A 14,947-nucleotide genomic window follows, 5' to 3' on the forward strand; every position below is an offset into this window, starting at 1 on the left:
GAAGAACAGACGAAAGAAAAGCAGCCGATGCGCATCTGATTTTATATGTGTGCAGTGAGCTCTGCTGTTCATGAGTGCAATGAAAGCACTTCTCCTAGACACGCACATTCATAAAGTTCTGGGCCTCGTTTCCCAATAACTATTGGTTTTAGCTGTTAAGAGCATTTTCTACAAATGATTTTATGAACGTTCGTTATTTTTTATGTGCACCCAGGGTGTGATATAGCACCTGTAAGACGAAAGTGATTAAATCATAAAATAATACAAGACACGTTCACCTTGAACCTAAAATTTTGTTCTATTTTCTTTTCTTTAGGCAGCATAAACTGTATTACCAAAACGCAATACAAACACATTCGGTAAGAACATACATTTGGCAGCATTTTTTGGGAACACAAGGGAATTTTTTAGGCTTATTTATTATGATGATTATTATAATTATCTTTACATTTGTAATTGTCTTTAGTTCTTAATTTGTATGCTATTTGTAATTTTTCACCTGTTGCCGTGTACTGATACTTGCTTGATGGCAAATGGTTGGAGATGGTAAATGTTTGGATTTGGGGAGGTGGTTATATATAAGATTTTTTTAATCACTTCATTATTTTAATTGCTTTTTTCGGTTCGTTTAAAGTGCAATTTGAATTTAACAACATGTTACCTATTAATTTTTACATATTTGTTTGTTTTTGAATAGGGGGAGACCGGGTATGGTTGTAACATGGGGAGAGTTGTAACGCCACCAGTTCCACCAATCAGGGATAAGATAGGAGTCATATGATCATTTCAGTGTTTTTCCACATCCTCTCTGATCCCACAAGGCGGTGCTCAAGGCTGGAAACAGGCGCATGCTGATTTTATTGAGAAAAAAAAAAACAGATTTTGAGGTAAGAAAGTAAATTTTTTGACCAAGACTATATTTTATTTACAACGAATACTATTACAGATAAAATCATATGACTTAGATTAAATTGTAGTTTCTCTGGCAAATTGTGATACATTTCCCCCTGCTAATTTTAAACCACTGTGCTAATACAGCTAGCTAAACAATGGCTGACAGGTGTGGGGTCGGTTGTAACACACCTTTACAAAGTGTTACAACCATCCCCTTACTTTCAACTAAGAAAATTTTCTTGATTTTAATAATTTTACAGAATGCCTAGGCAGTGGAAAAGAAAGACAGAGAGAGGTGTGTCTGCCAATGTTTTAAAAAAAGCATTTGATGAGGTCACAAGAAAGGGCAAGTCAGTCAGATCTGTTGCAAAGGCACACGGGATCTGCCATGCAACACTGAGCAGGTACTGCAAATCACTACAGAAGTTGAGAGTCCAGGGGTCCAATGATCTTCCCAGTGTAGGTTACTGGAGCAGCAACAAAGTTTTCTCTGAGGTGCAGGAGAAAGTGTTAGCTGAATATTTGACTCAGGCAGCAGACCTGTATTATGGACTGACTCCACGTGAGGTAAGCATATGACAGGTTAGCGTAGTACTAGCATATGTGCCAGACAATTTGAAAACATTTTTGTGTCTATGTACTCAGGTTTTCTATTCTACTTTATTTTAGGTCAGAAAATTTGCATATCAACTGGCAGAAACATATAACATCAAACACTCACAAACATGGGATGAGAAGCAGATGGCAGGGCCTGACTGGTTCACTTTCTTTATGAAGCGGAACCCCAGCCTGTCAATGAAGAGTCCAGAGGCAACCAGCCTTACACGTGCCACAAGTTTTAACCGCACAAATGTGGAACGTTTCTTCAACAGCCTTGGACAGGTCATTGAGAGATGCAACTTTGATGGGAGCAACATATGGAATGTAGACGAAACTGGTGTAACAAAAGTCCAGTCACCAGACCATGTTGTTACACGTCGCGGAGTCAAACAGGTGGGTGCGATGACATCAGGTGAGAGGTGTGCTTATTACAATAGCATGCGCTGTGCAAGCGCTGGGAAATGCAATCCCCCATTTCTTTGTATTCCCCCGTAAACGTTATAAGGAATACTTTATTCAAAGTGGGCCAACAGGGAGTGCTGGAAGTGGTAACGCCTCAAGATGGATGCAAGAGGAAGACTTCCTCTTATTGCTTGATCACTTTGCAAAACACACAATGGTCAGCCAAGAGAAGAAGGTTTTGCTTTTGCTGGATAACCACTGTTCACATATATCTGTGAAAGCTATCGACTTCTGCAAAGAAAAAGGGATTGTGCTACTTACCTTCCCACCCCCTTTTCAAAAAAATGCATCAACCAAAAGTAAAAAAATTGGTTCCTTAGTGAAAAAAGGTTCCCGACCCCTGATTTACACAATGTCATTCCTCATGCCATTCCAAACCTGTATTCTTCCATGGAACACATGAGGAGAAACAAAAATGGGTGGTGACTGAGGTTCTCAGTCCCTAATTTTCTGCCTAACAAGCCTTTTGTGTTTCAGGGAAGAAGAAAAAAAAGTTTAGGTCAACATCAGGGTGAGTAAATTAATGACAGATTTTTTTCTTTTTTTGGTTGAACTATTCTTTTAAGCTAAGCACAAGATATGTCTCACATTATAATTTTCACTAAAATGTCTGGGAAACTGGCCATAAGTTCATGTCAATATTCAGCATTAATATATACAAGATCATGTTCTGAATGGTTGTCTGTCAGACATGTGAAAGAGCATCATGGTACCCTGAGTCAGTAAACCCTTGATGAGCTCAGACGCATGACCCTTGCTGCTGGCAGGAGGGAAAACTCCAGCAGGAGTTTCATGCTCTCTATTTCAGTCAAGTCACACTCTCGAAATGACGTAGCCCAGGCACAAACACACACTTCAGAAAATGCTTGTGGCCAAACCATTTGTCATGTTTTGCACAGAACAGTGTCATTTTATTACCTGGAGTCATTTATTGTGAAGTCACTGAGAATATCATGTACCTCTGAAGAATGTAACCAGAGATTTCAGAAAAGCTGAAGTGATTGATGAGTGGGCCTGCTGTAGTTTTGTTCTTTTATGAAACCTTTTTCCTCGGAGAAGTGAAAATTAGGCTGGAAGGGATTCCCCACCTCCACACACACTTAAAAACTTCACACAAACACAAACACACACAATAATGTGAGGCCCACAGATCTATTGCAGAAATGCACACACACCACAATCCACCCTCATGAAGTGGAAATATTAGTTCAAAATATCACGAATTTTACTGTAATTATTTATTTATTTATTTTTAGCATTTTTTAACATTTACCTTCAGAATTTTGTATAATATTGATAACCACAAAAAATATTTTCAACTCATTACTTAGAAAAAAATAACACTGTTACAGTAAGGCACTTACAATGGAAGTGAATGGGGCCAGTCCACAAACATTAAAGTTCACATTGTTTCAAAAGTATATCCAAGATGTACACATTATGTGTTTAAACATGCTTTCACTGTAATAAAATCACTTACTAACCTTTTCAGTGTAATGTTATATCCAATATTACAACTTAGTTGCAAAGACAACGCAATGCCGGTAAACCCTAAAAGCAATTTTATTATACTACAATCATGATAACTCACAATGTCTTGTGGCTATACTCTTAAAACCGTTTGTATGTATTTTAATGCTTATCAGCTGGCCCCATTCACTTCCACTGTAAGTGCCTGGCTGTAACTGTGATTTTTAATTAAACAAGGGGTGAGCTGAAAATATTTTCTGTGGTAATCAGTATAATTCCACAAATGCTGTCGATTAAGATTAACTTGACATATGTAACCTGGAATATTCCTTTAAGATTCAAAAACTCAAATAGCAGTTTAGCGCTTCAAAAGTCTCCTTCCAAATTGGTAAAAAAAAAAAAAAAAAATGTCCTTGTGCTGCTTTTTTACCTGATATTTACCAACCATACACACCAGAATTATCTTTGACTTCACCTGCCATGTTTTTCCAAGTGGGAAAATTTTGTGAAACACCATGCCAAAACAGATAAAAATGGCCTTTAATCTTTAAAGCAGGGAATTCCCAAGCATTGGCTCACTACATTGAAATAAGAGGCACATTATTTAACACCGATTGTTGTTGTTACCGACTGTGGTAGAATTATTGTGGCCTGTTGTGTTATTTTTTTGGATAAGAGAGATCAAGGCTCAGACAGAACTCTATTGTCAATTCCAGTATGTGGAACGATGGGGGTTTTCCCTTCTGAGCTGTCTGTGTTTCTCCCCAGCTCTGGGCCATCTTCAATGGAAAGATCTTCACTAGTGATTACAAACTGCACTATCTCATCTCCAATCTCTGATTCCTCTCTAATAAGCCCAGCTCTCTGTCTCTGAACCTGTCCAAGTCCTGATTCAGAAGACCGACTAGAGACGACTGGGCAACACACGCAAAAAAAATTCCAACCAGGAGAGCATAATTAAGAACAGTTGTTGTTATACAGTTGAAGTCAGAAATTTACATACAATTAGGTTGAAGTCATTAAAACTAATTTAACCACTCCACAGATTTAATATTAGCAAACTATAGTTTTGACAAGTGGTTTAGGACATCTACTTTGTGCATGACACAAGTAATTTTTCCAACAATTGTTTACAGACAGATCGTTTCATTTTTAATTGACTATATCACAATTCCAGTGTGTCAGAAGTTCATATACACTAAGTTAACTGTGCCTTTAAGCAGCTTGGAACATCGACATAACCTGAAAGGCTGCTCAACAAACAAGAAGCCAAACTACAGTTTGCAAGTGCACATGGGGACAAAGATCCCCTGGTCTTATGAAACTGTTTGGCCATAATTACCATCGTTTTGTTTGGAGGAAAAAGGGTGAGGCTTGCAAGCTGAAGAACACCATCCCAGCCGTGAAGCATGGGGGTTGCAGCATCATGTTGTGGGGGTTCTTTGCTGCAGGAGGGACTGGTGCACTTCACAAAATAGGTTGCATCATGAGGAAGGAAAATGATGTGGATATATTGAAGTAACATCTCAAGACATCAGCCAGGAAGTTAAAGCCTGGTCGCAAATGGGTCTTCCAATTGCCAGTTGTGGCAAAATGGCTTAAGGACAACAAAGTCAAGGTATTGGTGTAGCCATCACAAAGCCCTGACCTCAATCCGATAGAAAATTTGTGGGCAGAACTGAAAAAAATCATGTGCGAGCAAGGAGGCCTACAAACCTGACTCAGTTACACCAGTTCAGTCTGGAGGAATGAGCCAAAATTTCAGCAACTTATTGTGAGAAGCTTGTGGAAGGCTACCCAAAACATTTGACCCAAGTTAAACAATTTAAAGGCAATGCTACCAAATACTAACAAAGTGTATGCAAACTTCTGACCCATTGGTAATGTGAAAGAAATAAAAGCTGAAATAAATCATTCTCTCTACTATTATTCTGACATTTCACATTCTTAAAATAGTGATCATAACTGACCTAAGACAGGGAATGTTTTCTACGATTAAATGTCAGAAATTGTGAAAAACTGAGTTTAAATGTATTTGGCTAAGGTGTATGTAAACTTCTGACTTCAACTGTAAATTAACAAGTCAATGTACAACATAAAATGAATTCTGGAGAAAGCAGTTGTCACTCTTTTGTTTAAATATCCAAATTTGAGATAAAAAACACAATTGTACATGTATGCAATCATCTTGGGTAGTTGCATTTGCACTCTTCATTCATTTGGAAAAACTACTTTAAACTTCATATCGAAAGTATAAAGTGAATCTGGCCTCAACCAGAAAAGTCTAAAAAAGATTTTACAGAAATGAGGCGACTCCAGCATTGCATCATTGGTGACTTAAGGTAAAAAATCTCTTTACAGCACCACTACCAGGAGATTCTCAAAATCTCCCTTCAATGGCTTAGTCTCCAGTCCCAGGTAAACAAGCATTCATTTTTTTTTCCAATACATTTTAAACTAGATTGATTATATACTGTCTAAAATTCACACACCTCTAAAATTTAGGTACTCAGGTACTGAATACTATATTTCAGGACCAGGCAGGCAAGATAACACCCCACTGACATTATACAGCTTCGGTTGATCCGTCCTGTGCTTCTTGAGGGCTTTTGAATCGCATGTTTTGTTCACTTGCAGGATGTCATCTGCATAATAGTAAACAGATATTGGCTGGTTTATCTTGCTATATATTGTGTAGAAATAAGCTTAAATATATCACATAACATACTGTAAATGAAAATTTTCTTTTAAAACAAGATGAGCAACAGTTCCAATAACCTTTTATATCTGTTTCTTTGTTACTCGTTAAAAAAGGTGGTAGGCGTTCCACCACAGTGAAAAAGTTTTTTGGCAGGAAGTGAAGAAAAAATAAAAGAAAAAGCCCTGCATAAAACAAAGTTTGATGATGACGGATAGTGACAAAAGTTCCCTTTCAGTGGGAGTCTAGGGTTCAGAAATAGTCCGTACGTGTTTTTTTTTAGATTAAAAATATGCCCTTCCTCCCATTTAAAACTGTTATTCCAATACTTTTTTTTTTTTTTTTTTGTGTAGAAGTGTGAGGTAATCTTTTGAAATGAGAAGTCAAAATCTTGTAAATTTTTCAAGTTGCTATGTTTTGGAGTTTAAAATACAACAAGTAAAATGTATCATCTGCCCATTCAATATCAACATAAATTATAGTTATTTCTCAGTTTGAGTTTACTTCTTCAGAGGTGCACAAAAAGGGTTCAGTAGACTGGACTGGGCAAAGTTTACTAATTTCTTTGAATCTCAGATTGGTCAAGTGCCATCTCATTACCATATCACTCCAAAATTCCCAAACAAGATGGAGGATTCAGACAGGAAAGTAAAAATTTTTTTAGTCTATGTACAGTAAATGTTGCATGGCTTGTATGCAATGAGTAATTTCAAGCAATACCAATAATAGACAACAAGCGTGGGATTTTAACTACCAGGAATTGATTGGATTGTGAAAAGTGGCAGATCTGTATCACAGTAGGGCTTTAAATTGATGGAGGGGTGGGGTTGAAAAATTTGCTGAAATCAGACAAAAATAAAAAGTTGTTTCAGAGGTGGAGCAAGTTTTTACAGTTTGGTAAGAGATTATGGGCAAAAAACATTTTTAAATTTTTTTCCCGTTTGAATAATGTGCACAGATTAATTGTGCACAATAATCAACATGTATTAAAAAAGCTACATGGTGTCAATTTTGAATTCATTTTGACTTTGAAGGAATATTACAGGCTCAATACAAAGTTAAGCTTAATCAACAGCAATTGTCTCATAATACTAATTACCCTCATATATTTAAAAATCACAGTTGCGGTAAGGCGCATGCAATGAAAGTGAATAGGGCCAGTTCATAAATGTTCAAATTCACAGTTTCAAAACTATAGCTACAAGACGTAAATGTTATATGTGTTAACATGATTTGAGTGTGTTAAAACTGCTTGAGGCTTTACCAGCGTTGCATAGTCATAGCAACAAAGTTGTAATATTGGATATTGCTTTACACTGATATGGTTAGTTAGCCATTTTGTCACTCTAGAATCATGTTAACACACTATGCACTTTATTATGAACACTATGGTCCTAATAAAGTTCCTGACGTGGTCTTCTGCTGTTGCAACCCATCCTTGTCAAGGTTAGATGTGTTGTGCATTTTGAAATGCTATTCTGCTCACTACAATTGTACAGAGTGGTTATCCGAGTTACCGTAGCCTTTCTGTCATCTCGAACCAGTCTGGCCATTCTCCGTTGACCTCTCTCATCAACAAGGTGTTTCCTTCCGCAGAACTGCTGCTCACTGGATGATTTTTGTTTTTACCACAATTCTGACTAAACTCTAGACACTGTTGTGCATGAAAATCCCAGGAGATCAGCAGTTACAGAAATACTCAAACCAACAATTCTGGCACCAACAATCATGCCACGGTCGAAATCACTGAGATCACATTTCCCCCCCATTCTGATGGTTGATGTGAACATTAACTGAAGCTCCTGACCCATATCTGCATGATTTTATGCATTGCACTGCTGCCACACGATTGACTGATTAGATAATCGCATGAATAAGTCGGTGCACAGGTGTTACTAATAAAGTGCTCAGTGAGTGTATTATATACATTTTGTGGCTATACTTCTAAAACAATGTGTATTTTAATGTTTATGGACTGGTCCTATTCACTTCCATTGTAGGTGCCTTACTATAACCTTACTGATTCTTACTTCTTTTTTAATTATGAGGGACAAGATGAAAATATTTTTGGTGAATGCAACCAATTCACACAAAAACAGCAGCCAGCATAATTAACACCTGTGTCAATCTGCATTCATAAGAGCAAAAGAATAGCTAATAAAAAGTAGTTATATGATACATTTCAGATTCTGATTGAATTTAAGGTGCAACTTAAACTTCACACCCTTCAACATGCACTCACCTTTTAGTAGATGAAGCAGAACTACTTTATAGTTTGGACTGGAAAGAATGGTTTCACAGATTACTGAGAAATCAATATCTTGAACCTGAATTGTACCTTTCACACCCTTGTAAAAAGGTCACACTGAAACAAAACCAAGCAAAATGTCCAAATTATTATTATTACAAGGACTATTATTATTGTTGACTAAATGGACGCAGCCAGTGTAAAACTGTAAACATGGGGTAAAAATGCCATTGTTAGTGTTTAAAATGCATATGTTCTTACCAGAATTACAGGGACGGTCCCGAGTGAAGGTGCCAAGTCATGCAAATAAGGGGTGTTACGGTGCTCCTTTTATGTTGATCAGCAATCATTTTGTACTTCCCCCTTTATTAGACAAGGTTAGGAATTTGATAACTGTTCATCTAAAATCAGGCGACCAAAGGATCTGACCCCAAATAGGAATAAAAAGACATTGACACAGAAATATCCTGCCACTCTACTGTATTCCATCTTTCAAAAAGAAAGACAAGATTTTTATATTACTTAACAATATGTTAAAAAGTAGCCAGTCTGGCTTCAGTGTTAATACAATATACACTCTATAACAGATTGATAGTGTGAGTATTGTTCTTTTTGATTTGATTCTGAAAGTATTCTGATACAAGCTTGGTACAAGTTTGAAAAAAAAGAAGAAAAATAAAATAAAATGGTAACTTGAGCACAGATGTTACACTGAACAATTTTTAAAAGGAACTAAAAACTGCTGTGAACATTGTCAAGTATTCGCCATTCTCCTGATAAAGGGAGAGAGAGGGAGCAATGAAATGAAGCTGACCAGTCTGATTTTTTTGACAAAGAGTTGAGGAGGTGCAGTGCTAGGTGCAAAAGTGAGCAAAGCCACAGCTGATTTGATTTTAAATTCAACTTTTCATCTTTAAGAATGTCTTTTTTTGCAGTGCCTTTTAAGTACATAAAGCATCTTGACAACTGTGAAGGCCAGAGAAAAACCAGAACATGGCATAGACCTAAGTGAAACAGCCAACTCACTGACAAAAAGCACACACATTGAAAAGAAAAAGGGAAAAACAAAATAAAACTCAGGGGAAAAAGAAAAAAACTCAAAGTAACATTTTGTGGTGTTCTTTTGACTTTGCTCTTTTTTTCTCCAGAAGTACTACAGGAATACAAGTCCAATTTGGGTTCTTTGAGGAACCCTCAGCAACAAGGACAAGGCAAGGCAGCGTGGATAATGTAGACCAGAGAAGCGGTTGAAGCATAGCAGCACTGGGGTCAGCAGTAAGAACTGTAAGAACATGGGAGAGAGAAGAATCGGGAGGAATGCTAATAGATTCCTGCCATTGTCTCATGAAAGGAAGACCCATTAGTGGGCAGCAAATGTGGCCTTCTTCAAGCTAAAATTGGACCAGTTGATGGACAACCTCTGTCTTGTCTGTCGTGCAGAGTCCAAGCAGAACCTGCGAAAGGAGTGAGGAATGAATGAATTCATTTGGAGATAAGAAAAAAGGAAGGTTCTGAATTATTAATGATGGTTCTGAGAAAAATATGATGGCAAACACAACCAAAATAGTACCTTTTGAAATATTCCACCTCACGCTCCGTCTCGTCAATGTCTCCACTGTCCAGATCGATGTCTTTGGGCAGAAATACATCATCTGTTGGACAATAAAAGAGTGCAGACTATATATTCCATTCAAATCTTGATATATGTATCTTTTTGATAACTTATCTTCATACAAAGTAGCATCTCACAAGTCACAAAACTCACCTATTGAGTTTTTCATCTTATCTCCTTTTTTCTTCTTATTCTTCTTGACCTTCCCTTTGGGCTGAGGGGACTCGTTGTTGAGGACTTTGCTATTCTGCTGAGGAGCGTCTAAAGCTGAAGACTCAATGACAGGAGAGTTCCACTCATCTTTCCCTCCATTCTGATGCTTTTTTCCATTACTCTTCTCCTCCCTTTTGAGCTCATTTACAGACTCCTCTGAAGCTCTTTGCTTGGATTTGGCGTCAGTTTGACAGCTGGCCTCATTGCCGGCTTTTGGAGGTTCTGGAGCTTTGGAGGCCTCAGCTGGCCTCTTGGTGGCCTCACCATTGGTTTTGCCATTTGCCTGCTGTTTGGGTTTGGCCTTGATGTGAATTGACTCTGGATGGGAGGTGGTGCCATTCTGGAGGGCAGGAAGCTCAGAAAGCCTCTCTTTGCAGATCTTTGGCCTTGGCTGCTGGGATGTGCCGTTCTTTCCATAGGTGGGGGATTCAGGTTCTAGACGAGGCCCTTTGGGACCGAGGCAGATGAGACTATGCAGGAGCTGTGTTTTACCGTTCTGCATGTTCTTTTCCAAAACACTTTGTGCTGTCTGCCGAAGAGGCTGAGGGTTGTTGGTTGTTGGAACGAGAGGAGGATTTTCAGACTTGGTTGCCTCCTTGGTTTTGTTATCCTTCTTCTTCTTCTTGGATGCACGCAACTGCTGCATTTCCTGCAGACGGAGCAGCTCTTGCTTTAGCGCTGCCTCCTCCTCCTGCTGCCGCCTCCTCTGTTCCTTCAGAAGCTGTTGCTGTAACTCCAGTTCCTGAGCCTCTGCCTCAAGACGAGTTTTCTCTTCCAGCTGCAACCAGATATACCACCAGTTAATTTTGATTGCATAGAGCAGGGGTGTCAAACTCAGTTCCCGGAAGGCTGCAGCCCTGCAGAGTTTAGTTCCAGCCCTGCTCCAAAATGCCTCCTTGTAATCTTCAAGCACTCTTGAAGACCTTGATTAGCTGCTTCAGGTGTGTTTAATTAGGGTTGGAGCTAAACTCTGCTGGACTGTGGCCCTCCAGGAACCGAGTTTGACACCCCTGGCATGGAGATTACATTAGAGCCTGACCGATATGGGATTTTTGAGACCGATACCGATTTTAGAGAGGGAAAAAAATCACCGATTACCGATATGGAGACCGATACAGATAATTTTTGAGCTGGAATGAAAACAGAACATTTCTATGTGGATTGTGCACCGATTTTACACCGATATGACTATGCAAAGGCTGCTTTCTTAAACAAATATTTTTATCGAAAAACATTTGACATTATTATTATAAATTGTCAACAAATTCTAGAAATGACACTGAGAAAATAAAGAATAAATAAAAATGCAATAAATAGCTTAATAAACATCAGTACTGTTAGTATAAGTCAATTGTTGACCATTAAAATAAAGAATAAATAAAATAAAATAAAAATCTGTACTGTATGTTTAGTATCAGTCAATTGCTGACCATTTAAATAAAGAATAAAAATACAATAAACAGCTAAAAAAAAAAAATCAGTACTGTATGTTTAGTATCAGTCAAATGCTGACCATTAAATTAAAGAATAAATAAAAATACAATAAATAGCTTAATTAACATCAGTACTGTTTAGTATCATTCAATGGCTGACCATTAAAATAAAGAATTAAAATAAAATAAATAGCTAAATAAACATCAGTATTACTGTTTAGTATCAGTCAAATGCTGACAATTTAAATAAAGAATACATTTAAATAAAATAAATAGCTAAATAAACATCAGGGGCCGGTTGCACCAGCTATATGTACGTTACAACTTAGTTGTGGTGTAAATGGGCACTAAGTCACAATTTACGCTCCACTAAATATTTGAGCGTTGCATCATTAAACTTAGGTAGGACGTAACACTACGTATAAACTAAATATTTACGGAAGCCTCCGACCAGGAGTAACTGACTAAATGAGCAGACTCATTTAATGACATCAATGAGCTCATGTTTTGGTTGACAGGCTTCAGTCCTTTCGACATAGATGATAATGTTGGCATATACACTCGTTTACATTTACGAGAGAGAGAAAAAATACAACTTACTTTTAAGCGGCTTTTCAGCATGGAACTGTTCTAACGGTGCCGTTTTTAGGGTGCGTCGCCCGGTGTCAAGTTTCAACACATTCAATATATATATATATATATATATATATATATATATAGGATATTAAAATGAATAAATGTCTATTTTTCCAGCCTGTTGTATTAGTATTTATCACCCCTCATTTATTTTAGATACAGTTCCTATATATTATTATTTACACAGTGCAAATATACTATTTATTAAATCTACTTTTAGTACGTATACTATTTTAATGTCTGGAAAACCAGACTTTTAAATATTACATTTTATTAATGCAATGACTGGAATTGTTCGGTTGAAGGGAGTACCAAACTGTGAATCCTGAACAAAACAGTTCGTTGAATACATGTTTACACATTAGCTTCCCCTCAGCTGACAACAATGAAAGTAGCTACGTGATTAGCAAGTTAGCTATAAGCTCATTGTCACGGAGAGTAAAAGATGGACTTTATTTACTTTCCAGCATTGTGTCTCACCAATTAGGCAACAGTGAAGCATGAAATCAACACTCACCACACACAATCCACCACCACACCGTTGTCTGCTGAGCTGCAAAAAGATGCTCTGATGTTTACCTTTCAATCTGCTACATTACTGACTGCACTGACAAACTATAGCTGGCTAACAGCAAACAGATGTGATAAACATGAGTGACATGGTTGTCAGGGACAGGGTTAATGTTATATTAGTTATATAAAATGATGGGGTAATTTTTTTTATTAACATTCCAGTATGTATTTCACAAACTAGTTAGCAATTTAATGAGATGAGATTGCTCAAATCCACACAGTTTAACTCCGCCCTGTCTGCAGAACCACCGTCAGTTCAGAGTCAGCTCTGTAAACAATGGAATCAGAGCGCGCTCTGCTGAACAAACTACGCTATGACACCAATTCTAAAGCATTGTTTTCTGCATTATATGTTCTGAAAAAACGTTTTCATATCGGCACATATCGGTAAAATATATGCCGATATATCGGTGAAAGGCTAATATCGGCCGATAATATCGGTCAGGCACTAGATTACATACATGACATAAATTGAGAAGAAAGTGAGTTTACCTTCTTTTGTTTGTGGCGGGCACGTTTGGCTGCTTTGGAGCTGCTAGTTGGTTTGCTGTCTGCACTGTTGATGAACTGCAGTAGGTCTTCCACCCTGCGATGGTCTTCCACCCCATCCCGCTCCAGCAGCAATTCTTCCTTCTTAGGCTGTTCCTCCTTCCGCTTAGTTAGCCTGAGTCGCAACTTCTCCCGCATCTCTGCATAGTTTCTACTGGTGGGTGCAGCAGGGGGCTACATATCACATATGACATAAGCAAGATTAGCTTACTTAAAAACAGCTTCAATAGTACAAGCAAAGATTGACAAACTCGTTCCACATGCATTTTATTAAACGCCGGAACTGTTACTGAAAAAGAATGAGATTGATTCAATGACACTATGTCAGCAGTGTCCGAAGTCCAGCCCTCAAACTGTTCTGATGCGGCCCACGAGAGATTTTAGAAATAGAACAGAATTTGGCCCACTATAGATATGAAATTCATATTCTGGATACTGGATGTTGCTATCACATACAGCCACTACTGACAGCTCATCGTCTCCACTAATGCGTACTGTGTTGTCACCACCAGTTTCATCAACTGACAGAGTTCAATAGGAGTTTGGAATTCCGGAATACTCCTTATTTCCAAGGATGAAGCACCATGCAGAAAGAATGATGCATTCATTAAAGTATTGGCATCAGGTTAGATACTTTACTCATGTACTTGTTTTTGTAAAAATGTCCCGATACCTCGCATCATACAACTGAGTAGACCTGCTGTCGTGCGAGTGGCTGCAAGGAGTTTACTGATCGTGCACAAAGACATGCGAACCAAGCATACTCTCCCAGAACATCCTATGTAGCACTGGGAAATATCATCTAATTAACTGGTTCATTCTGATGTTTTGTTGAAACAAACAAAAAAACATTTTCACGGGCTTCCTAGTGCCATTTGAGTGAGGACTCAGCATGCACCACGCATGTCTACAAAACAGAATGAAGTGCAAATATTTTAATTAAAATTTAAATCGTTTTTGTAACGCAAGTAACAACAGAAAAGACAATATAGTAGAATAGTTGAAAAATAAAGAGTAATTCCTTGTATCACTTCATAACAGGAAAATGTAATCTGATTCTGATTATTGTGATGGGTCACACCCAACACTGCTCCGTAACAACTTTATATGTGCTTTGCAGTAACACTGAAGGGATGCCAAAAAGATAATAATGTGAATAAGTTAGGATAATATTTCGTATAAGACACATCACTGTTCTATTACTGTTGAGTGTTGTTGTGTAATAGCCTATCCATTATTTACATGTAGGGCCTACACAAGCATACCATAGAGCACAAAATATTATTATAAATATTAATATAATATAAAACTTGCATAATATTTTAATGTTTAATATAATGATTATGCATAGTGGCAATGTAGAAGCATCTATCACTTAAAATTATTACAGCGATGGGGCCCGCGGCACCTTATTTTTCACACCATTTGGCCCCCGGCTGAAAATGTTTGGACACCCCTGCACTGTGTGCAAACCATACAACACTGACTGAAGAGCATGATAAAACATCAAGGCAACTGTTTATCAACAGGACCACTTTTTATTTTGCAGTTCAAAGTAA

The 14,947-nt window shown here is 37.7% G+C and overlaps 1 protein-coding gene across 1 annotated transcript in view; it reads right to left on the reverse strand.

Moving 5' to 3' along the window:
- Positions 1-8,835: 8,835 nt before the first annotated feature.
- Positions 8,836-14,947, reverse strand: part of LOC127443874 (protein FAM193A-like) — a 60,059-nt gene continuing 53,947 nt past the window's right edge. Inside the window, exons 20-23 of the mRNA XM_051702871.1 lie at positions 13,332-13,562; positions 10,138-10,975; positions 9,943-10,024; positions 8,836-9,826 (exon numbers count right to left, since the gene is read on the reverse strand). Of these exons, the coding sequence (XP_051558831.1) occupies positions 9,733-9,826; positions 9,943-10,024; positions 10,138-10,975; positions 13,332-13,562 (1,245 nt within the window). The 3' untranslated portion in view covers positions 8,836-9,732. The remainder of the gene's footprint in view (positions 9,827-9,942; positions 10,025-10,137; positions 10,976-13,331; positions 13,563-14,947) is intronic.

This window comes from Myxocyprinus asiaticus, chromosome 7, assembly GCF_019703515.2.
Source record: "Myxocyprinus asiaticus isolate MX2 ecotype Aquarium Trade chromosome 7, UBuf_Myxa_2, whole genome shotgun sequence".
Classification (NCBI taxonomy): domain Eukaryota; kingdom Metazoa; phylum Chordata; class Actinopteri; order Cypriniformes; family Catostomidae; genus Myxocyprinus; species Myxocyprinus asiaticus.